Source organism: Lissotriton helveticus, chromosome 1_1 (assembly GCF_964261635.1).
Source record: "Lissotriton helveticus chromosome 1_1, aLisHel1.1, whole genome shotgun sequence".
NCBI classification, from domain to species: Eukaryota; Metazoa; Chordata; class Amphibia; order Caudata; family Salamandridae; genus Lissotriton; species Lissotriton helveticus.
This window is the reverse complement of record NC_136057.1, coordinates 1,425,425,771-1,425,451,120: the sequence shown is the minus strand read 5'-3', so window position 1 is coordinate 1,425,451,120 and position 25,350 is coordinate 1,425,425,771. Positions and strand designations below refer to the sequence as shown.

The following is a 25,350-nucleotide window of genomic DNA, read 5'->3' as shown; positions in this document are numbered from 1 at the left end:
GTGCATCAGTAGGCGTCTCCGCATCCGTCACTGGCATCGTAAGTGCCAAGATCACGTCACGGAGACTACTTAGGCGCCACCCATGCACGCTGACGTCAGTTCTTACTTTTTCCGCGCAAGCAAGCGCAGATCCGGATAGAGCACGTATCCAAGTCACTTTTTTAGTGCTTTTTGAGGCTTTTGTCCCACCCCTTGTTTCTCCTGGTGCACGTAGGGAAGCACCTTCCTCCATCGTAGGTGGGGGGAGGTAAACCCCGGGTCTGGATTTAAGTCCTGCTGGGCCTGCCGACGTAATATGTCAGTGGCGGACCCCCATGATGTTTGCCTCTACTGCCTGGAGACTGATGGCCTTGAGGGAACGGCGCCGAAGCTACTGGAGGTCCGGCACTCGTCCCAGCACCGCTACGTGTCCAGGGACCATTCCTGGGACAGCTCGCGGGGCCGCAGACGTCGCTCCTTGGGCTCCAAGTCTTCGCCCTCGGATTCCGATAAGCGATGACATAAAAAGAAGTTGAAGAAGCGCTCTCTGACGTCCCCCCGTCGGTCCTCAGATGCGGATGAGGGGGACAGGGATACTGCCCCTGCGGCTCCTCTAGAGCCTGGGAGTCCCATGGTCTACCCATCCTGCCAGGGTCCGTCGGCGACTCCCGAACAGGTGCAAGAGTTTCTTGCTGCCATGGACCGCCTTTTTAGGCCTCGGGCTCCCACTGACTCGCCTTTGGGCCCCGCGGTCCTGTGTCCAGATCCTGTTGGCCCGTCGGCACCGCCGACGGATCCAGCTTTGGCGCCACAGGTTCCTGCACCGTTGGCTCCGGTCCCGGTGCCACAAGGTCCAGCGCTCCCGGCTCTGGCCCCAGCACCGCCCACGGCGCCGCAGTGGGTGCCGTTCATTTCACCCTTGCTCGGTTCCAGGACCATTTTGTTCCTACCTGGGACCCGCAATGGGAGGCGGCAACATTCCGACCTCAGTTGGCGCCATTCACTGCGTCGTTTCAACGCCGTTTGTCCCTTCTCCGGCTCCTGTTCTGCCGCCGCCACCGGCCCCTCCTGCACCGGAGGTGGAGATGGACTGGGGGGGGTCCGAGGACCCTCTTGCCCGGCAGTGTGACTCCGAACATGATTGGGTGGACGACCTGTAGGATGCAGGCGTCCTCGATGTCTCTTCTGACCCGGGGTTTACCTCCCCCCGCCTACGATGGAGGAAGGTGCTTCCTACACGATGATGCTCCGTCAGGCTGCTGAGGCCCTTAACCTCGACCTCCCCACAGTGGCCCTCAAAACGAACCTCCTCACCGAGGTGCTCCAGATGGCGTCTACATCGTCGGAGCTGTTGCTTCCCTTCAATGACGCCCTTACCGAGGTCCTTTTGGACACTTGGTCATGTCCGGCCACAGGGCCCCTGTAGATTAGAATGTCGCCAGACATCACCGCCCAGCACCTGGCGACCCCGCCTTTCTGACCACTCATCCCACGCCTGAGAGTCTGGTCATCCAGGGCTTGACGTTACAGAGTGCCTTTCCCACGGGGCCACCAGATAAGGACTCTAAGAAACTGGAACAGTTTGGTAAGCGGTTGTTCTCTTCGGCCAGCTTGGGGCTGCGGTCGGTGAACACCGACTGCTTATTGGGCTGCTACTCCCACGCAGAATGGGATACCGTTGCTCAGGTGTTGCCTCAGTGTCCTGAGGAGGTCCAGGCTGTCGTTTCTCAGGCAATTGCTGAAGGTAAGAATGCGGCTAAGTTCGTCATTTGGTGTGGTTTGGACACAGCCGACTCGTTGGGCAGGGCGATTTCTACAACTATGGCGCTGCAACGCCATGCCTGGTTGCATTCGACTGGGTTCTCGCCAGGTGTCCAGGGCTCGCTCATGGACATGCCCTTTGATGGCACCCACCTGTTTGGTGATAAGACCGATAATGCACTGGAGCGCTTTAAGGACTCACGGGCCACGGCCAAGTCCTTGGGTCTTTCTGCAAAGAACCCGGCCACTCCTGGTTTTCGTTCCTTTCGTGGCCAGGGCAGAGGCACCCAAGCATTTTCCTTCAACAAGCCTGTGCAGAACCAGCCTCAGCATGGCCGTGGCCGCAGCTTCCGCTGGGGTGGGTCTGGGAATCAGCGTGCGGGCAGTCCACCTCCATCCCCGCTGCTCCTACCTTCAAACCTTTCTAGTCCTTCCTTCGTAGAGCACCACACGCAGGTGGGTGGCAGGATCCGCCACCACCTTCCCCACTGGCGCAATATCACATCGGACAAGTGGGTGCTGCAGATAATTTGCAAGGGTTACTCCCGTCCCTTTCAGTCCTCCCCTCCAGCCATGCCACCTCGGTGCCACCGCATGTCGGGGGATCATTTCGTTCTTCTCCAACAGGAAGTCACAGCCCTCTTGGCCAAGGGGGCCATCGAGTGCGCTCCCGGGCAGGAAGTAGGGAGTGGTTGTTATTCCCACTACTTTATGGTCCCCAAGAAGGAGAAAAGGGGCCTGTGCCCCATCTTGGACCTCCGGTACGTCAATTGCTTCCTCTGGAAGGAGAAATTCAAAATGCTGACTCTGGCTCAGGTCCTGGCTGCCCTCGACCCTGGAGACTGGATGGTAGCGTTTGACTTGCAGGACACTTATTTTCACATCCCGGTCCTGCCGGCCCACCGGCATTACCTGCGGTTCACGGTAGGCCAGGAGCATTTTCAGTTTGCCGTGCTCCCCTTCGGCCTTACCAGTGCCCCGCCGGAGTTCACGAAAGTGATGGCGATGGTCGCAGCTCACCTGCGCAGGTCAGGGGTGTCAGTCTTTCCCTACCTCGACGACTGGTTGTTAAAGGCGGGCTCGCCCCAAACAGTTGTCAGCCACCTTCAGACTACGGCCAACCTCCTGCATCTGCTGGGGTTTCCCATCAACTTGCCGAAGTCACACCAGAGTCCCTCTCAGAAGCTCCCCTTCATCTGGATTCGACGCTGTTTCGGGTTTATCCTCCCAAGCAGCGAGTCCAGGATATTCAGGCTATGATTCTGATCTTTCGGCCTCTATCCCGGGTTTCAGTCGGGTTGACCCTCCGGCTTCTGGGCCTGATGGCCTCCTGCATCCTGCTAGTGACACATGCCAGATGGCATATGCAGGCTCTGCAGTGGGACCTGAAGTTTCAGTGGGCGCAGCATCAGGGCAACCTGTCCGATCATGTCCAGATTCCAGTGGGCACTGCTCAACAATTGCAGTGGTGGCTCATAAATCGCGATTGGGTCCGTGGCAGATCCCTCTCCCTTCCCCACCCTGAGAACACAGTGTTGACAGATGCGTCCCTCCTGGGATGGGGAGGCCACTTGGGAGAGGCGGAGATCTGACTACTTGTGTATCAATATATCCGTAAGTGACATTAGTTAGTGATAGATTCCTCACCATCCCACCCATCCTCCCCGTTCTGCGAACTGGTTACTAGGATTAAGGTCATCCCTTTCAGGGCCCTAGTTTTAGGCACCAATGGCCAGTATCTTGTATGGCTCTGTGTTCCTGGCGCGGATCGTTGTGTACAGAGCTGACGTCAGCGTGCATGGGTGGTGCCTAAGTAGTCTCCTTGACGTCATCTCGGTGCTTACGACGCCAGTGATGGCCGCGGAACCGCAGGACGCCACCTACTGATGCGCAGGGGTACTGCTAAGCAAAACTTTCCGGATCCAGTCTGACGTCTGGGGATATTCTAAGGTAAGGAATCTATCACTAACTAATGTTACACAAGTAGTAACTTGTGCTTCACCTCACAGGTTCCCAACATTCTGAAGCGCATCATCACTCCAACATTCCATGCAACACACAGCACAAACACACTGGCTGAGCAGGAGGTGAAAATGGCATAACATTAACAAGGACAGGATACTACAGATTCATGTAAAGGCATTATATGAAGTCAATGTGTGGGTCAGCAACTAACAGCCTTTTCTTGCAACACGAGCCACAAGGTTTGAATAAGGGTTTCCTCTGTGAGTCAGCCATTCTCTAAAGAGGAACATGTATTTTCCTAGTTCCCTCTAGTTGTACTCCCGAGACATGAGTATAGGAATTGCCAAAGATTTGGAATTCCGGGAATTTTGAGGGGAAACTATGCATAGAAAGATCCCTGACCTTAGCTCTGAGAGGAACTCCTTTCCATATGATGTGCACTGGAAATCTGAAGTATGGTTGTCTCTGGGGTGAGTGGAGATCAGTGCACTCTGGTCTCGTTGGTCAACGTTTGTGTCATTTCTAATGAGGTGATTATGCTACTAAAGTGTTAAAGTGTTAGAGTTGTAAGCTGGTTTTTAATGCAATTTCATTGCACAATTATGATAATATGATTATGGGTCTGCCAGTTCAACAACAGGGAAGGATTCAAGAATGTGATAGATCCAATAGTGTAGGAGCATTTAAACTGGCTTAGATTTTTAAGGGTTTTGGATCGAGATGTTGGGAAGTCTAAGTAAAGGGTCAGCACAAAAAGGATCTTTTCTAAACTAATTTTCGTCTCTTTATTCTGGACCTCTAGGGAGCCACAAGGACCTGCTTGTGTGTCTGGTCCGAATCTTTCCACGACTCGACCGATCCAGCAGAATATGGGGAGGCCGGACAACCAGTTGGCTGAGGACATTGATAACATGAAGAACAACAAGCTTGCCACCAACGAGTCCACCAACCTGCACAACTCCATCAACACGGCCAATTCGCAGAGCCCAGCGAAAATTGGAAATCATATGAACTGCTCCCCAGCACGAACTTCTCACAACCTCCCCGGCACCTTCAACCCACCCAACTCTCACAATGCTATCAACCCCCGTGGCACCCCCAACAATCCTGGAAATCCCAATAACTCTGGACCCCCAAAAAATCCAGATAACAGCCTTATTGTTACGAACCCAAACACACAGAACAATCCTGCCAAACCTGCTAAGAAACCGGACCACACAGCCGTAGATATCCCAAACACATTCCCCCCGCCCATGAACAACACCGTTGTACAAGGTAGGTATGACCATCTTTAGAGGTGGATGTTGCTTTTGGTACTGCTTGAATGTATTTCTTGCCGAAAGTCATGGATTTAGAAACATCAGCATCAAATGGAGTCCTAAACCTCCAAAGATCAGCAGTACCTATGTCCCACACCATTAGCTTACCAGCGGGCCTCAAGTGTACTCTGGTGGGACATCCTCTAGGGCTAGAGGGGAGTTTATTGTCGGTGGAAGGCCTCACCAATGACACTCGCTGCCAGAGTGCCACCATGTTTGTGTAACATCCTGGAGTCAGTGGCATAGCAAGGGTGTCATGTGCCCCAGTACAAGCAAAAAAAACAAATTCCCGCTGCACTTCGTAGTGTAGTGTACAACAGACTTGATTGGGATGCACTGAACCCAGTGCCACTGCATCTCCTGCACTAATCATAACTAGGCACCTGGCTGGAGACCTGGTGGTGAATCCTTCAAGTCACTACACACAGCATTAACCTGCTCGTTCACAAGTGACTAACCCTTGTGTGGGCTGGAACCACAGTTTAAATGTTTTTACTTTTTTCATAAATGTCTAAGGGCCAGATTCTCAAAGGTTTAGTGTTGGGTTAATGTTATTTTTTCAATTTAAATCCGACGTTAAACCTGTTTTGGGATTTACAAACCAACTCTAATTGTTAATAGTGTTGGTTTGTATGTAAAAGTAACGCAAAGCAGAGTGAAACGCTTCTTCACATTACTTTGCATCAAGGGGGTGTTACATAGGTGGTACATGGGAGTACCCGTGCCACCATCCATAAGTTTCTTTATGCTAAACTCTATTCTCAAACATCAGTAGAAAGGGTTTAGCACCAAAAATTAACGCAGCTGCAAACAGGCGTTAAAAAGAGAAATGTTTTTATTTCTCTGTGCTTTTCCGACTTTGCATGCATGTTGCACTGTGCAGCTTACATACAATGTAGGAACATCTTTTTCACTTGTCTAAGCATAGTATTTTGTACAGAAAGGATGGCCATCCTGTACAAAACCTATGCTAGACTCTACACAGACACCCTAGCACTCTGGCGCTAAGCTGTGATAAACAAGCCTTGTTTTACTGAGTTTTAGTGGCCCGCTTTTTGTTACCACATTTCAGGGTTGCAGTGTGTGGACCATTTTACGGGCATGTACACCCTTGGGCTCTCTGATGGAGTAGAGGATCAGGCTGGCTTACTGTCGGGGAGAGCTAACGTTGTCTTTACTCTGAGGAAGTTTCACAGGGCATTCAGGCTTTATAGCATAACAAGGGGTCAGGCCCCGATGGTATACCTTCTGATCTATTATGGGATAACATGAGGTCTGGGGTAATTTTTTACTCTGTGTTTAAATGCTGCAGTGAGGTATTCACAGGAGCGGAGCTCACTGAGAACTTTGGCACCACAAAGGAAGTGCGCCAGGGTTGTATACTTGCGCCTTTTTTGTTTACCCTCTATATTATTGGATTGGAACAAATCCTCCTTTCAGAGCAGACTTACTGCATCAGGGTAGGAACAAGGTCATTGCTGGTCTAGCTGTGCGCCAACGATGTGGTGCTTATGGCTTGCACGGCTGTGGTCTGCTTTCCTTGTTGGATATGTTTGTCACCTTTATGGGTAGGCTAGACTCTGCAGTCAACTTCACAAAATCGTATGCTTTGGTAGTTGGCCCTCCGTCCACCAGTTCCAAAACCTTCCAGGTGGGGAGTCATACCCTGGATAAGGTCTCAGCTTTCTCTTACCTTGGGGTGTTATTTGATGCTATATTGAGTTAGAATCCCCTAGTTGAGCGTAAGATTTGCGACATGGTGAAGACCACTGGGCGGCAATTAGCTTTGCACTGAGGTTGGGCTCATGGTCACCGGACACTCTAGTCAAGCTTTTTCAGTCCAAGTGCATCTCTAAGGTGTTATATGGCACTGAAGTTTGTGGTAAAAAACAGCCAATAAGATTCAACTTGCAGAAAATACATTTTTAAGACTTATTCTGCGGGTTCCACAAAGTTACCCCGGCCTTCTCTGTTCATGAGGAGCTTAGCGTTAGATACATTTTCGACTTTGTTGCTCTCAGGCCCTTGCTGTGTGAGATGTGTCAAGATATGGACCAGGGAGGGATCCCAGCTAAACAGATTGAGTTTGTCTGATTGTCTATCCCTTGATCATATGCATAAAATCCCTTGGATTGCCTATGTGAAGGCTGCTTTTACCAGCATTGGTAAATGGACATATTCTACAATCATCACTCCCTGCGCTCCCTGAAGCATAAAAGGGTGAGGGACTTGTATTTTGAACGTGCCTTATGTCAATGTGAACACAGAGAGCTTGCAAAAACACTTGGTGTTATTAAAAACTGTTCAGGGTATGGAGCCTTTCCCTCCTATCCAATGAGAGGGACAGATTTGTGGTGGTATAGTTCAGGTTTAACTTGTTTTATCATCTTCTAACCACCTCTAGTGGTTGGCCTCGCCAATGCACTTTAAGACCTTGTGGCTGCAACAATATGTCTCCACAGAATACCCTACATTTTGTGTTGTTGTGTAAATATTTTAGCTTGCCTAGGAAGTCATTCCTCCTCCCTTTATTGAAAGTTTTGAACTTTTCGCAAGCTCATCCGTCGCTTATGTATCTGCTTCTGTTGCCGAATGAGCACATTCGTTTTGCTGTTTCATACTTTCTACATGCTGCTTTGGGTTCATGATAATCTAGGCCTGATTAACCCTGATGTGGTACACAAGACTATTTAATGCATTGTACTGTTGACATTATCTTATTCCTTTTAAGTTTTTAAGCTGGTACATGAATGAATGCCTATTTCTTAGTATTGTTTTTACAAATATGTGTTTTTATGATTTTATGCTCTTTTATGGTTGTATTTATAACCGAAAACAGATTTATATGATGATAATCCCTCACCTTTCCATCCATCCACCTATCCATCCATTATAGTCCTTTTCCATCAACCTTATCACCCACCCCTTCTTTCAGCCTTCTGTCCATTATGCATTCAGCCTTCCATCAGTCTTTTCACTTATCTCATCACTCATTCTTTAACTCTTCCGTTCATCTTGTACATTTCCCTGTGTGCTTGCTTTCATCCATCTTTCAATCTATCCTTTGACAATTCTTTGTTTTTACCAAGTCCATCTTTTTACCCTTCCTTTGACAGTTCATTCCATCCTTCCTTCTTCCATTCACCCTTCCTCCACTTTACCCTTCATTCCATCATTCCCAGCTTCCTTGTTTCTCCGCTTCTTTCTTCCCCTTCTATTTGCCCATTTTTCTTCTTTAGAACCCATATTATTGCATTTCTTTTCTTTCTCACACTCTTTCTGTTTGCCCCTTTCTCTGTCGTTTCCCCTATTTTCATCACATCTCATCCTCATTCATTGTACCTGCCTCATTTGCCATCACATGGCTTACATCCTCCGATCTGGCATAATATTGGCTTACACTGTTATTTATGAGCTTTCGCATAGCAGCCGACAGAAGAGGACCATAGAGAAGTAGTCAACATTTAGTGGGGCCCCGTTACCAGTGGCAACGTCTAACCCCTGCATTGGTTAATAAAGAGGGCGATTCACGACGCCACAGCCCATTTGCACAACGAATGCCATCATGCATGAGATGCTTGCAAGGTACTTGCCCAGATGCACTGTCTGTCTGGTATCTAAATTCGTGCAGTGAGTGAACCTAGCTAGCGCGGGACATGCGGATGTGACACATCCGTTTCCTAAGTCTCTGTGTGACATAATGTGCTCAAGCCACCTCTCCTGCAAGAGAACATTCTGAGATCAGCATAAGCTTAAGGAAAACGGAAGTTACACCGACACGATCAGGAGGAAGGGTGTTCGAATTCACAAAGACCTTTGCCTCATCCTCACAAAAATGCGCAAAAGAGACAACAGCCACAAAGTGCCCGGAAATATAGGCTTTTGCTTCAAAATCAAGATTCTCGTAGCACTTATAATATTGATTACCCCTCATTTTCACCTTTAATACCCAAGAGTAATTTGACACACCTTTCCCTTGCAAGTATTGTGTAACCTACAAAGCAAAGCTATTCAAACTATAAATGCACATACCAAGCTCTCGCGAGGAACCAGGCCAATGGCAAGTGTAGCGAAAAGTTGTGCTAAGGCGCAGGCAGAAGGATAAAAATCTCCTTAAAGAAAAATAATTGGAACTTTGCAAAACTCTGCTACCTTATTAAAATATTCACAAAGAGAAGCAGTTACCTTTGTCATACGCATCCTCAACATCCTAACGTCATTCATGTCCTAGACACGCCTGTCCAATCAGCTGCCTACACTCTCGTTTTTAAAATACCCAGGTTCTCTGTAACGCTGTTTTTATTTCAGTTAATAAAAACGCCAACCCGGACTCTTTGCCCATCAAAGAGGAGGAGAAAAAGGAAGAGGAGGATGAACCCGGAGAGGATGGGCCAAAGCCAATGCCGCCCTACAGCTCCATGTTCATCATGTCCACCACCAACCCGTGAGTCTCTCCCATTCATTGGTAATGTGTGGTGTGTCCTTTTTTTGTCTGAGTTAATGTAGGTTTGTGAATGAGTGCATTTGTGTGCTGGCATCTGTTCTTTTCTCATAAGGGTGATTTGTGAATGTCAGTATCTCTTTTATGCTCTAGTAGTTGTTTTTCATACTCTAGGCCTCATTTATGCATGTGTTCCACTTTTGTGTCCCTTTTTGGGAATTAGTGAGGTGTTTCAGATTATTAACTCTTTTTTCACTTGTGCCATTGAGGTGCCTTTTGGCAATCCATTGTGCTTTGGATGCCCAACCTTGTGAACAATATTGATGAGTGAATTGCATAAACAGTTAATTATTTAAGGAGCCAGCATCTGCCATGTACCAGACTGCACAGGTGTTCAGATGTTGATGGCATAATGTACTTCCAAGACAACATTTTGGTGACCTGATAAAAAAAGATTTAAAGAATGTAGATTTGACTTTTAGTTTCTTGACTCAGTGTGGTTTTGCATCTGAGTTCAAAAAGTACAGGATTGCTCTGCCGAGCTTGAATTATTTTGGTTAAGAGATTAGCCAATAGGGGAGTAAATCAAAAGAAGAACTGCTAAGAGCAATGAAGGAAGCTTCTGCTCCCGCTATCTAAGATGAATTGAGCTTTTTTCTTTGCTTGGTAGATTTTTATGGAGATTTTTTTTTTATTCTTTTTTATTAGTTTCATTCGTAGTTATGCATACATTTGTAATCAGTATTTCAGCAAGCACTTAATACAGTAGTACATTAACATGGGGAAGAAATTCACTTTTACACATTATCTTTTGCTCGATCTCTACTTCGCCTCATTTTAAGTTCCAACGTTGGGGAGATACAGATAGTCCCTCGATAGACGTTCCATTTGCCCCATTTCTTGTCCCACTGCTTTGGGCATCCCAGAGTTGTAAAGACTTCCTTTTCTGCAATCATACATTTATCAACTTCCTTTAATCATGCCTGTGTAGTTGGAGAACTTGCCGCCCCCCACCCCTTAGCTATTTCTCTAATTTTATGGAGATTTGTTAGGATTGAGGTAACTTACATCTTCAGACAGCTAATGGATGTCAGAAACATTTTTGAGGGCTCAAGGACAATTGTGCAACAAATACATTGCAAAAACATTATAACCACTGATGCAAATTGCAAGAGATTAGGAGCGGTTTTGAAGCAAAGGTGCAAGAATGGCAAGGAGTGTACCATAGTATTTATTTCGAGGGCATTAACTCCTGCCGAAGAGCGATACTCCGTTATTAAGAAGGAAACTAGGGATTTTGTGGGGACTTGAGCATTTCTATCAGTTTCTGTGGGAACTTGATGCTTTGGTGCAGTGTGACTACAAACCGTTCACCAAGGTTTTTACAATAGGGGGAATAGTAACAGCTCCTCCTAAGATTGCTTGTTTGTCCATTAGACATTTGGTTTATAACTATAAGATCCAGTTTGGTTCTGGAGTGGAAAGTAGAATGGCTAATTGTTTGAGTCTGCTTCCGCTACCACTTAGTGAAATCCCCAGGGGTAATTAGGAAAAGCGATGTGATAAAAGTACTGTTACAAGGGAAGAGAGGTTGCAGGCTTACGAGAGAGATTTGGTGTTGTATCAAGTGTTGAAATATGTGAGGCATGGTTGGCCAGTCAAGACAGGTGTACAGAGGAAAATTACTGCATTTTGGGAAGTACTTTACAAACTGTCAGCTGAGAACGGAATGCTATTGTGGAGTGCTAGTTATATCTCTATCCGTATTGAGAGAGAAGATCCTTAAATTGTTCATTCAGGGTTCAGATAGGTTTTTTAACTCCCAGCATGCCCCACCTAAAAGATTCCTGTGGGCAGGGCCGGACTGAGAACGACAACCGGCCCTGCTGGCAAAGTGCTCAGCCGGCCCCCCTCCCCACTCGGGGGGTTGGGGGTGCCGCCAAGCTTCTTGCCGGGGCCGGTTTTTGGCCCATTTTGGTACAGGGCCGCTTTTGCAGCTATGCTGCAAAAATGGCCCTGTAACAAAAACGGCCCCCAGGGGCCCAAAACCTGCCCCACCCCTGCGGCGCACCGGGGGATTGCCCGGGGCCTGCTATGGCCAGTCCGGCCCTGCCTGTGGGTGTATAAGGTCAAACTCCTGCTTTCTCCCTCCTCTTTGGACTACAATATGGAAACCCCTTACTTCAGGGATATCTACATGAAAGCAGCAGCAGCTCATGCAGGTAAGAGCGGTGAGGCCGGATGGGGATATTTTGACGGACAATGACGGGGGAAATACATTATTTATTTAATTTTCCCTCTCCATCGTCTGTCTAAGTCCGACCTCACCCGGCCCCAATGCCCAACACTCTTACCTGCACTTGCTGCATGAAAGGCAAAAGATGGACCCATGGGAAAGGGTTACCTCAAAGTGTGCATCCTCAGCTAAGCTTGAGAAGAATTGTACCAGGTGAAGTTAGCTGAACTCTTAGTGCTGACTAAAGCACACACCTGAGGGGTGTGGAGTAGCGATCGAGTTCTCACTTTTTCACACTGTGTGTCTCTGTGTGTGTGTGATTCTGCCATTTGCTCATGTGGTTTCTTTGTTTTCCAACCTGTCCTTTGCTCATAGGTTTTGCATGTATGGTTCTGATCATCTTTGCATTTGTTGCAGGTTCCGTCGCCTCTGTCATTACATTGTGACCCTGCGTTACTTTGAGATGTGTATCCTGATGGTCATCGCCATGAGCAGTATCGCTTTGGCTGCAGAGGACCCCGTCCAGCCTGATGCCACCCGCAACAACGTACGAGCTTACCTTTCAATTATTGGATATTCACCAAACATGAGTAGAGAATGTGTTCACAAAATCCTCCACCTACACTACTCTTCCCATTTCTGGGGTCTTGGTTTCTTCATTCAATCTGATGTTTTTATATGTCCTTGTCATTTAGGCAAGCCATTCCTCATTTTTGTATCCCATCCCCATGAATAACACCTGCATCCACATAAACACATTCTGTATAAGTAGTAACCTGCTCCTTATACAGCCTACATCACCAAACATCCTATTTGTCTCCAAACAGGAGGCAACCCTAAAATTGCCTCCAACTACACCCTTCGCCCTAGAACCCTCCACTGCAGAATCCCCAGATTTCCTGCATCACAAGACAACCCAAACCCCCAGTCTGCATCACAAGTACTCTTCAGCCACAGTACCATGCATGTCTCCTTGACTGCACCCTAGAAATCTCACTTTCCAAAACGCCCTGTATATTCAGACACTCACATCTCAGGCACCCTGCATCTCCAAATATCATGCATCACCAGAACCCCCTATGGAAACCCCTTTAAGTCCAGGCAATAAGTGCACCCTCTGTCTCGAGCCCCCTTCTCTTTTCTTTAAAGTGTTCACTGCCAGGCTTGCTACGCCTTCGTATGTCTTTCATGAGCAGTGTGTATGCTCCATGGGCAGTAGTTACTGAAGGCTGCACTTGGGAGAATATTCCCTCTTCCTCACTCTCCTATGGGTCTCATCTCACATCCTCTCCCAGGCTGCTGGTTCCCCACCTGACTGGAGGGTTGTGCTATTTCCAGTAGCAGCTCCAAGTCCTCCTGAGGACTCAGCCCGTGATACACCGGGCTCATTACGTCGTCGCCCTCCAGAGATCATCTGTCCTACCTGACTCTCTGCAGTAGCACGGCTCATGTTTTGTTCACGGATAAGGCAGTCAGCGTAGCGTCTGAAGACCAGCGACCCAGTTCTGCTGTCCCTCGGGACAGTGTAGCTGCTGCACAAGTCAGCGAGCTTTGCTGTACCTCAGGGGCCGCTGTGCCTGTGACCCACCTATTTTGTGCACCAGGCAAGGTTAGGAGGCTTCACTTCCTCCCAGACTGCAGGGACCAGTCAAGCGACTTTAGAATAGTGGTGTATGTGAGCGGTGTGTGGCTTCAGCAATATCTGGTTATCACAGTGATGCATGATGGTACCAGTGATGTCATTTAAATGCCCCTCTACAGTAACCATTTCAATGATAATGGTGCATTGGCTAAATAATGTGCAAAATACCTTCTCTAGAAGATAGTTGCATCAATGTATCCGTCGTCTCTTAATGGAGAGAAACTACATTCCACAACTCTCAAAGAAGTTTCATATTTATTTTTAGCATTTAAACGTGGTTTGACCCTTAATTAATAGATCACCCTGGGAACAAAAATACAAATATAGCATAGTATTTGTCTTTTGATACAAAATGTCTTTGAAATTAATGTAAACATGTTGACCTTTGCTTTGGTAGCACCACAGTTAAAGAAAGTGCACACCACTTAGGGTAATTTCTTAATTCGTCCATCCTCCAAAACAGAGTGATATGGCAACCTTGCTCTTCAGGCCCAATGCTTTTTTCCTGGACATCAATATCCAAAATGGTGGCCGTATGGGAAACAAAGGAACAGTGGTGTTCAGGTTATTGGTTGGACTAGTCACCGGCCTAGCAGTATTAGTCCTGGTTGAACGCCCTCTGTCGAGAGGATCACACTGCCTGCTTGGAAGTGGGTAGGTTTTGGAAAGAGTAGGGCTTTGTTGGTGATGCACTGTCAATTGAAGTGTACTTATGCGTCGGGAGGACCTCACAGAGACCTTGTAGTATGGATAAGAATTGCACTATGCGTGACCTACTACCTACGTGACTGGTGTAATTTGGGTGAGTATCACCAAATGGCTGTGAGATTCATTTGGGCTTGGGAATTAGACAAAGCAGACCTGGAGTAGGGCGCAGGTTGCCATATAGACCTAGGTGGAAAAGAAACGTTGCTTTGTTTGAGCCTGCCATGGTATACAGACGCACACACAGATACACAAACACCAGCCACCAATACACAAGTCATGTAGTGTATGTTTTTTTTTTGTAGTCTATTTTTTTTGTAAAGCGCACAGCTGCCCCACCGGGGCGTCCCGGCGCTGTATAACGCTGTGGAACCCTTCCTGGCTCTCCCTGTGAGTTGCCTCTCCTGGGCACCCCCAAGGTGAAGCCAGGCATCCCAGTGTCGTAGGGGCCGGTGTGGAGATTAAGCAAGCTATTGCCCAGAGTTGCAGCGTGGGACACCAGAGCATCGAATCACACAACACCAGTATAGAAATTTGCACACCAGAACACATACACACACTCTAAAACATATACGCAAGCACCACTACTCTGTCTACATAGTTATGTGCACTCACACGCACATGCACAAACCCACACTCCATCTACAGGTTAACGTGCCTACTCACTAAAGCACAGTTTGAAACACTGTTCAAGACCTACTGAATCACAGCGACGTACACCATAGACTAGCGCCGCAATACGCTTACACACCAAAGAATAGACTTGTATGCCAATATGTAAATGGCGCACTAGGACATACTCTCCGTCTTAAGCTCAGACACAAACATGTGCAGTGTTACAAACGCACACATTGCTTCAATGTGAGCCGGAGTTGGGCAGGGTAGTCTGACAGACTGGCTGAAGTAAGTTGGAAACGAGGCATGAGCTGGGGAGCAGTGTGTGATGTGCTAGCTCTGCTGAAGCAGGAGTGGGTTCTGACGTCAGGGAAGGAGGTGTTCTGCTGAAATAGGTTATGGACGAGTTTGGAAATCAGAGGATTGTGTGAGGGACAAGGTCTTCTAAAGTAACTACGCTCAGTTTTGGGCAGCATTGTTTTGGGCTCCAGCACTCTCAAGTGATAATACCTATGCCAAATGCTTGTTATGATGAGGTAGGAGTAAAACTCAAGAGTTGCAAGGGTTGCGCATGCCATAGAACATCCGCTAAGTTAGTTGGGAGACCATAGGTGTCCAACATAGAACCCGGCAGCTGGATTCTCGACTAATTTTGAGAGAAGACATTATCCATGTACATAAGTTCCACTTATATTCTTTTTATATAAATTTATAATTTGTGGAGCAGATTTACTGAAAATTGTTATGAGTTGAGCCTAACTTTATCTTAGTTGGACACTCAAATTCAAATTCAAAATATTTATTCGGTTATTCAAACAGAAACAACCATAAAAGGACAATTGATAAAAACACACGATAAAACAAAAGTGGTCTAAAGACACACTTTTGCTGGACAGTCTGTCACTACTTAGAACTTTGCAAATTTCATACAATGAGTGTCTAAAGGCCTAATTTACAGGTCAGCGGATGGATTACTCTGTCACAGACTGGATATGCTGTCTCCTGTATTACAAGTGCCATAGGATATAAAGCGCTTGTAATATGGTGTGTCATGTTTGTAGAGGTGGGTGAGCCAACAAATTAACATGGAGAGCCAAGCCAATGGCCTGGCTTGGATCTTCGTGTCCGTGCACGATCGAGCCCTGAAAATATTTTCTATGCAAATCATAGAACAAACAGCAAGTAAAATATGATTAAAGCCTCTTTAAAATTAAAAAAAAGGGTAATTTCTTTGACATGTGACACTGAGAAGTAGTTATTAAAAGTGATAGTTTTGTACAACTGGTATGTGAACTCACCTATTATGTAAATTCTTTTGTATGCGGTAATGAAGAAAAAAGAGTTTTTGTTAAATAAAATGTTTGCCTAAAACCACACAATGAAATCATGGCAAAGCCACGTTTTATATAGGTTTTCTCATTTCACTTTGTACAAATCAGCCAGTAAATGGGTATTCATTTGTTTTTCCTTATGAAAAGACTTTGTTTTTATTACCTTGGTGCAGTTTTTAAACCTAGCGAACTGGACCCAAGGCCTAGCGTTTTAAAGGAGCTCAGATACATTCCACAAGGTCACGTGCATTTTTTATTGGCATGGTCAAATGAAATTATTTTCCCAGCATCACAGAATGTTGAGCCGACGCCGTGACTCAAACCTGGTTCCCTAGTTCCCCAATTGGCAGCTCTTACCATTACACCACATCCTGGGTAGAGAAGCCACATGAAAGCCCGGCTGGTTATGGGTACCAGGCTCCAAAAGGAACTCGAGCTGAAGCAGAACCATGCTTCAGGCCCGATTCTGGCTACAGTTAGTACAGCTTTCAGTGGCTCGCCCACCGCTACACGTTTGTGATGGAGTAACCTGTCCAGTCCGCCAAACGCTCGAACAGGTTCTAAGTCTGGAGATAAAATTGACCTTATCAAGTGTGAAGAGTCGAGGAAACTGAAGCAGCCTGTTATCAACCATTACTGTTAGTATGGGGCACTCTAGGTCCGAAAGAAGGACATGCTTGTGGGGAGCTCGCAGTTGGAGGGAGCTGTGAAGGCGCTCTCTTCCGTGGTATTTTAAGAGGCGTGCTCGGAGTTAAGGACAGATGGGCGAGGTGGCAGATCTACTAACCTCAGTGCTTCTAAAGTGGAAACAAAGGAGCCTCGAAATCCACGAGGGAAGTGTTCAGGTGCAAGTGATTTCCTGCGAGGAGGAGTGAGTCTTGCGTTCAGCGAGAGGTGCAAAAGCCACTATCACGTCTGAAGGAGGAGCGAGGCTCGGCTGAGAGTCGAGGAGGCAAGTGCGAGGCTCTAATTCTGCACAAATAGGTATGGATGAGGTACTCCGGGCGTCAATTAATCACCTGCTCACTTTTCAGCAGCTTACTTTGCAGTTTTGCTTCTCTAACTGTGCCGAACAGCTCTGGGGAGGGAGGTCGGGGCCTGTGGGACGATTGATTGAAATAACTGGAGCACGGAGTTCAGTGGAAGCTGGGAGCGAGGCTGCAGCAGGCTGCCTTGCCTTCCATCCCTGCAGTGCGCGCTCTCCTTTCCATGGTCTTCACTGTGTGTGTGTGCGTGGAATCAGAGAGTTAGTGGGCAGCAGGTACGAGAGGGTAGCAGTGGTCACAAGTGTTGTGAACACCTCATCAGTGAGGCGCGATGGTCCCTCACCGCCTGATATTAGCCTGGTCTCACTGCTCAAGGCCTGGCCGCACTTACCTGAGGGTGCACCATCCATGGTCACCAGAGGCTAAAATGTAAAAAAAGAAAGTGCCAGGGCCGAACTTATTTCTCAGGATGCCACTTGGGCTCACACCATCCACTGCCCCTGCTAGGTCTGCCAAATTCCAGGTCCAGCTATTACGACTACCTAGAGCTGGTCTTTGTTACGATAGCGCCCTGGGCGAAATCAAATTAATACCCTTCCTGGGCCCCCCTCCTGCTCTTCTCAGTCTCCCCAGTCTTTTATTCTTTAACCATTTCTACATTATGTGTAAAAGAGGAATTCTCCAGTATTAGGGGTGTCTTTCATAGATTCACATGCCTGAATCATTCCCCGTCGTCGGAGTGGGAGTCCCACGGTACATAAAAAAGCAATAATATGCCATAAATATGTGGTAATACTAATAGAAAATGAACCAGGAAGTAAAGCAGCCAATGCTACAGTAGGCAAAAAACTTCCACATCTATGACCCTCATAGTCATTATGTATAGTCCAAACTACAGCCAATCAGGCGCCAGCACCCACCAGAATGTTCTCCCCAGAGGCTCAGGCTCTCAGATTTTCTACCGCACGTCGTGTGAAAGGGAGTCTCCCTGAGCTCTGCTCAGTTTCTTACTTCTAACTTCATTTGTTTCTACTTTTAAGGATGTCTTCTAAGAAATCTCTCTTTAGAGCCTGTGATTGCTGTGGTAAGCTTCGGCTTTTTGAAAAAGATCCACATAAAAAGTGTATCTATTGTCTGTACCCAGATCATCAGGCCTCTGACTGTAAGATCTGCAGAACCATGCCTCAAAAGACTCTCAGGGATAGAGAGGGTCGTTTACTTCTGTGGTTGAAAAGGCTAAAGGATTCTTCTAATCCTGCTTCTGAGGTAGGCAGCGTTACCTCTGGTTCTACTTCAGCCTCTAGGAAGAGGCCTGCGCCTGAAGGAATGTCATCTCCTAAGGCTAAGCTGACTAAAAAACAACCACCTGCTAAGGGACTGGATAAGCCTTCAACATCTAAGACTGTCCCCACAACCAAGGGCATGGAAAGCACTTCTGTTTCCAAAAAAGGGACAATCCTCAAGTTTCCCCAATCATCTGAGAGGATTTTACCACAGACCTCATCTCCACCTACTGCGATGTCCTCTTCAGCTTCCTCGTCGACGAGAACGACGACTACAGTGACATCGACGGTAACATTTTCCTCTCCTAAACCTGGTATGGTTATGTCATCGTCGACAGCGTCTCCAACTATGGTATTTGTTTCTGTGAGGCCTGTATCGTCGACGTCCGTCGTCGACGCCTCGTCGTCGACACCTCTAAAGGCTTTACCGCCGACAAAAAAGACTCAGTCGACGAGCTCGTCGTCGGGCTCCACGCCGTCGGCGAAAATAACACCGTCGACGAAGAGTGTCCCGTCGACGAAGAGTGTCCCGTCGACGAAGAGTGTTCCGTCGACGAAGGGTGTTCCGTCGACGAAGAGTGTCCCGTCGACGAAGAGTGTCCCGTCGACGAAGAGTGTCCCGTCGACGAAGAGTATCCCGTCGACGAAGAGTGTCCCATCGACGACGAGTGTTCCGTCGACGAAGAGTGTTCCGTCGACGAAAGGTGTCCCGTTGACGAAAAGTGTCCCGTCGACGAGAGGTGTCCCGTCGACGACAAAACCATCGGAAGGGAATCCTCCGACGACGCCGCAGTTGTCATCATGCACGGCACTACAGGTTTGGTCTCCGTCGACGGTGTTTTTAACACCACGACAAGCATCGGGGTCAAATACGCGAAACAGCAATGCAGCTTTCACCCCTTTGTATTTCACCTCAAAAGGTGTCCTCTGAAGTGCCAGACCAACTTTTGGACACTGAAAGTGAGGATGAGATGGTCCAGAATACTTTTGGACAAGCTACTAGTCCATCGGAGTTGCATATTAAACTTCAAGAGGAGGAATGTGATGATTCTAAATCTCCTGTTAATGTATCGATACCAGTGAGTAACCCTGTTGCTCAAGTGCCTATGGCTTTGCTATCCAACTTACAATTTATGCTGGACGATTATTATCGGAGGTTCCCACCATCAGAATCAGCAGGTTCTGGACCGGCAACTCCAACTTCGGAAGCACCTCCAACCGTGCTCCCACCGGTGTGTCCGCCTTCACACCCACAACCTACTCATGAAGGAGATCCGCAATCTTCGGAAGATGAAGACCCACGGGAAGAAGGAGAAGTGGATGATTTATCGGAGTGGGATGGCTATCAGGTACAATCTCCTTCAACATCTCCTCAGACTGCGTCGGCCTCCCCTCCGGTGGATGTAGCGAATTTTCACTTATTGATGGAGCGTGCAACCGAACGCTTTCATATAAAGATGGAACATACGCAACAAGAATGTTTCTTATACGATTTCAAGGATCAGCCCAGACGACAAATAAAAACAATACCCATCGTGGATTTCATCTGGAAGGAAGGTGTTAAGGTGATGTCAACGCCGGCTTCCATTCCTCCGGTTTTGCCACAAATTGATAAAAAGTATAAAGCTCCCGAGAAAACGCCTGCATGTCTAATTGGACAGGCAAAACTTGACTCAGTAATTGTCCAGGCTGCTCAGAAGAGAGCCAGAAATCCGTCCTCTGCAGTTACGGCGCCGCCGGATAGGGATGGCAGACGCCTAGACTCAATTGGAAAACGCGTTTCCACCATGGCTGCAACAACTGTTCGTGCTGCCAATGCATTGGCCATCTTAGGTCGGTACGACCGCCAAATGTGGTCTGACATCGCACCATTTATCGATCTCCTCCCTGAGCAATCCCAGGCTGAAGCACTCCAAATTCTTCAAGAAGGTCAAAGGATCTCTGAAGAGATTATCGATTCAGCTGTTGATGTCGCATCTACGGGATTTCGTCAATTAGCAGGAGCTGCTGTCCTGCGTAGACAGGGATGGTTACGTTCCACTTCTTTCAGGCAAGAGGTCCAAAACAGAGTTTTAGACATGCCATTTGATGGCGAATATTTATTCGGCCCCAAGGTGGAGGAAGCTTTACAAACGATTAAAAAGGATACTGAAACAGCCAGATCCTTGGGCACTCTACAATTCCACAAGCCGCCCTTTCGAGGAGCGAGAGGACGAGGAACGTCCTTCAATAGAGGTGGATACCAACAACAATCCACATACCGACAAGGTAACCAGCGCTATCAGACACAGCGCTACCAGTCTTATGGGCAGAAAAGATCACAATACACCCCAAACAGGGGTAAGACTAATTACCGCGGCAAAGACAAGTGACAATGAAACTTTTCACCTGCCACCACCATCTTTCCACCCTCACAAAAGACTTGGCGGAAGAATATCGAAATTTTACTCCAACTGGCAGTCTATAACAACAGACAAATGGGTCCTGGATATTGTGGCCAGGGGCCATGCCCTAGAATTCGAAAAATTCCCTCCAAATGTACCGCCAAAAGGACCGCCTCCAGCTCACCTGAAGGAGCTGCTTACCCAAATCAAAATGATGATACAAAAAGGAGCGATCGAGAGCGTTCCTCAGAGGATGAGAGGATTAGGATTTTACTCCAGGTTCTTCCTGATAAGGAAGAAGAACGGGGAGTGGCGCCCAATACTCGATCTTCGCGCTTTAAACAAATATCTAAGGAAATTGACGTTCCGGATGCTATCTCTTCAGGAAATATTGCATCTTCTAGCAGCAGGAGATTGCATGGTCACTTTAGATCTCCAGGATGCATATTTCCACATCCCCATCCTACCTCGCCACAGGAAATTCCTTCGCTTCAGGGTGGCTGGCAGGATCTACCAGTTCAAGGTCCTTCCTTTTGGACTGCGGTCAGCTCCAAGAGTATTTACAAAAGTGTTAGCTCCAGTGGCTGCGCACCTCCGGCTGGAGGGAATACAAATTTTCCCATATCTGGACGACTGCCTTATAAAGGCCAGTTCTCACGAAACCGTTCAACGTCACCTTCAACAGTGTCTGCACCTGTTTCAATCTCTAGGCCTGACAATCAATTTCAGCAAATCCCAAATGCAATCGTCTTAAAGAAGAGCATTCTTAGGAGCGATTTTGGACACTCAAAAACTCAGAGCTTTCGTCTCCAAGGAGAGACAAATGAAAATAAGTCGGCTAGCACAAGATCTCATGCAAAGAAAGTCAGTTTCAGTCCGACTATACAAATCTTTTCTAGGGATGGCATCGGCTTGTATTCCATTACTTCCAAATTGCCGGCTTCGAATGAGGCCGCTTCAGGAGGAACTAACCTTGCAGTGGCAGCAGGTTTCGGGCACTTTCGAGGACCTCATTCAAATCACGCCACTCATGAAGAAGTCTCTTCTTTGGTGGACACAGAGGTGTCATCTGAGTCAGGGTTGTGCGTTCCTTCAAGAAGCACCAAGTCTAACCATCACTACAGATGCATCCCTCGAGGGCTGGGGGGCTCATCTACAAGGCCTCACGATCAGCGGCAAATGGACTGCGCAACAGAAACTGTGGCACATCAACCGTTTAGAACTGAGAGCCATTTTTCTTGCACTCAAGGCGTTTTGTGCCATCATTCAGGACACCAATGTGTTGATACGAACAGACAACACAACAAGCATGCACTACGTCAACAAGCAGGGGGGAACTCGATCTCTTCTCCTGTCTCAAGAGGCGCAGGATTTATGGACATGGGCTCTTCACCACAATGTACATTTGCAAGCAGTGCATGTTCCGGGGACAGAAAACGTCCTAGCGGACGCACTCAGCAGAACAACGATCACCACCCACGAATGGGAGCTTCACCAGGAGACAGTGGAACACATATTTCATCATTGGGGTTGGCCAGACCTAGATCTATTTGCGACAAGTACCAACAGCAAATGCCAGAGCTTCGCAAGCTGGCACCCCCACAAGAATTCTCTGGGGAATGCGTTCTCCATCAATTGGTCTCTGACATTTGCGTACGCTTTCCCACCGATTCCACTAGTCCCCAAGGTTCTGCGGAACCTTGCCGACTCATCCTGATTGCGCCCAAATGGCCGCGCCAGTATTGGTTTACAGAGCTCTTCCTACTGTCAGAGAGCAAGCCAATTCAGTTACATCCAATCCCGAACTTGCTCAGTATTCAGGAAGGTCAAGTCTTCCATCCGGACCCAGCATCGCTGAGATTAGCGGCCTGGCTCCTGAACACCGTGAGTTCGCACACCTGAACATCCCGGAAGACTGTAAAGAGGTGTTGGCCAAGGCTAGAGCGCCCGCTACCATCAAGACGTACAGTCTGAAATGGAAACGCTTCTGTATCTGGTGCCGTTCAGCAGGGGTTCACCCTTTTTTAGCAAAACCTGAGGAAATTCTTCCTTTTTTCTTGCAGTTAGCACGAACAGGTCTGTCTCATGCTACTTTAAAGGTGTTTCTGGCTGCAATATCCAGATATCGACAGGATGGGTCCAATTCTCTGTACTCAGCAAGAATTATCCAACAGTTCTTTAGAGGCCTCTTTAGAATGTTCCCTCCTGTACGCCGTCCGCCTCCTTCGTGGCATCTGAATGTGGTCCTAGGTCAACCCATGCGTCACCCATTCGAGCCCATCCATAAAGCCGACTTGAAGTATCTTTCGTGGAAAGTATCACTGCTCTTAGCCTTAACATCCGCCAGGAGGGTTAGTGATATCCAAGCTTTCACTGTGCATCATCCTTTCCTGCAATTCACAAGTGATTCTGTGATACTTCGCACAAATCCTAAATACATTCCGAAAGTACCTTCGGATCTCCATCTGAACGAACCTATTGTTCTTAAGTCGTTCTTTCCAGACCCGCAAACACCTGTGGAAAGAGCTTTACACTCGCTTGACATTAAAAGATGTCTTAAATTCTATCTACAAAGAACGTCTACTGTACGCACTTCTGACCAGTTGTTCATTACCTACGGTGCGATTCGTAAGGGGCAGGCAGTTTCAAAACAGACTATTGCAAGATGGATATCTGCTGCCATTGCCTTTTGCCATGCACAGGCTGGGAGACCTTTACCATCTGCACCCCGAGCGCACTCTACAAGAGCGGTCTCCTCATCTACGGCCTTATTTGCTGGAGTCCCTCTTCAGCAGATCTGCAAAGCGGCTACTTGGGTGAGTCGCCATACCTTTACCAGACATTACTGTCTAGAGTCAATCAGCGAGGCTGATACTTCTGTGGGTCGAGCTGTTCTACGGAATCTGTTTCATTAAGGTGAGCCTCTGTTTCCCACCTCCTTGTTTTCTGCTGTCAGACGCTTCTTATGTTATGTTTTCACATATTTCCATGATTGCATTATGTTATGCTTTATACAATATGTGTATTTTCACTTTGCATTGTTATTTGCATTACTAACTGACAAGCTTGGCGTTATGGGCGTCTGTTCAGCAAGGATATGTACTGCTAGCTACTCTGATTCAGGCATGTGAATCTATGAAAGACACCCCTAATACTGCAGAAGAACAATAGTTACTTACCTGTAATCTGTGGTTCTCCAGTATTGGTGTCTTTCATAGATTCTCATGCAACCCGCCCACCTCCCCTCAGAGGCTTTTTAGGCTATTATGGGGTTTCACTCCTGTGCGAGAAAATCTGAGAGCCTGAGCCTCTGGGGAGAACATTCTGGTGGGTGCTGGCGCCTGAATGGCTGTAGTTTGGACTATACATAATGACTATGAGGGTCATAGATGTGGAAGTTTTTTGCCTACTGTAGCATTGGCTGCATTACTTCCTGGTTCATTTTCTATTAGTATTACTACATATTTATGGAATATTATTGCTTTTTTATGTACCGTGGGACTCCCACTCCGACGACGGGGAATGATTCAGGCATGTGAATCTATGAAAGACACCAATACTGGAGAACCACAGATTACAGGTAAGTAACTATTGTTCTTACTATTACACGTGTACATTGTGCTTCTACTACCCTACTCCTTTTTCGTGTGAATGAGAGATGCTTGTTCTGCTGCTTGACACTGTTGTACCTACAATGTCTTCATGAGGAAAACAGGTACATAAAGAAATACACCCCTGATCTTGCTCGGAGATGTTTGAGGGACAATCCAGTTGGTTTGTTAGAATTGTGGAAAGTCTTCCTCTGAACTACTCCTACTCCTCCCTGCTGCTCCTCATGTTAAAGGGAAGTAGAGGTGGAGGGGTTCTGAGTTCACGCATCTGTCTCCCTCCCCGCTCACCTGAATCACCTATTCAGATGCAAAGTCAGAGGTGAGAGGCCAAAGGCTGAGGGGAAAGGGTGCGAAGGTGAAGTCAGTAGAGGGTGAAGCAAATAGAGGGACATTAATGAGAGAAATCATTTGTGCAGCACCTGGAGAGAAAGAACAGGAGCTGGAGGTTTGTAATAAAAATAAATACATTAATTCAGTTTTCGAGGCAAGGCCAGTGCTCCCCTCTGAAACTTGTCGCCCAGGGCCCGCTCGCCCATGCCTAAAGCTGGCACTGCTACTACCCTTCACACTTAAACAAGAGTGACATTTTGCACTATTCCAAGCAACCTAGAGTTGTAAGAGTGGACTATCTATGCTAGTTTGTTAGTTATTTTTCAAAGCGGATGGCTCTGTGAATCGTTGATTTGCTGGTCTTACAAAAAGACCACCAGCGTCATCACGTAGAGGGCTATCATAATGCAGATGTTTATGAATTAGTGCTGGTGCTGTGCACCGGCAAACATTGGCACAAATTAAGCACTGCCTGGTCACTGATATTAACTTGACCTTCACTGCTGCATGCCTGACCACCTCTGGTCACTGAGGTGCTTTACCCACCCCTAATCACTGAGAGCGTGATTGTCCATGGTCTCCAATTGTATCCTGTCATCCCAGGTCACTGCTGGTGGTCTGCTTGCCCCTAATCCCCTAGTTACTCTTTTTAGTAAATGATAGAAATCTGACTGTCCATGGTTGGTGCAGAAGGCTGGACAATCCCAAATCACTGTCAGGCTTGACCATGCATGTCTCGGATACCAGACTCACTGTCCTTGA

General features: G+C 47.4%; 1 protein-coding gene across 1 annotated transcript in view; it reads left to right on the top strand.

Annotated features, from left to right (window-relative positions):
- CACNA1A (calcium voltage-gated channel subunit alpha1 A) overlaps positions 1 to 25,350 on the top strand; it is a 1,120,700-nt gene that overhangs the window by 511,670 nt on the left and 583,680 nt on the right. The window contains exons 20-22 of the mRNA XM_078685323.1: positions 4,508 to 4,980; positions 9,333 to 9,468; positions 12,119 to 12,248. Of these exons, the coding sequence (XP_078541449.1) occupies positions 4,508 to 4,980; positions 9,333 to 9,468; positions 12,119 to 12,248 (739 nt within the window). The remainder of the gene's footprint in view (positions 1 to 4,507; positions 4,981 to 9,332; positions 9,469 to 12,118; positions 12,249 to 25,350) is intronic.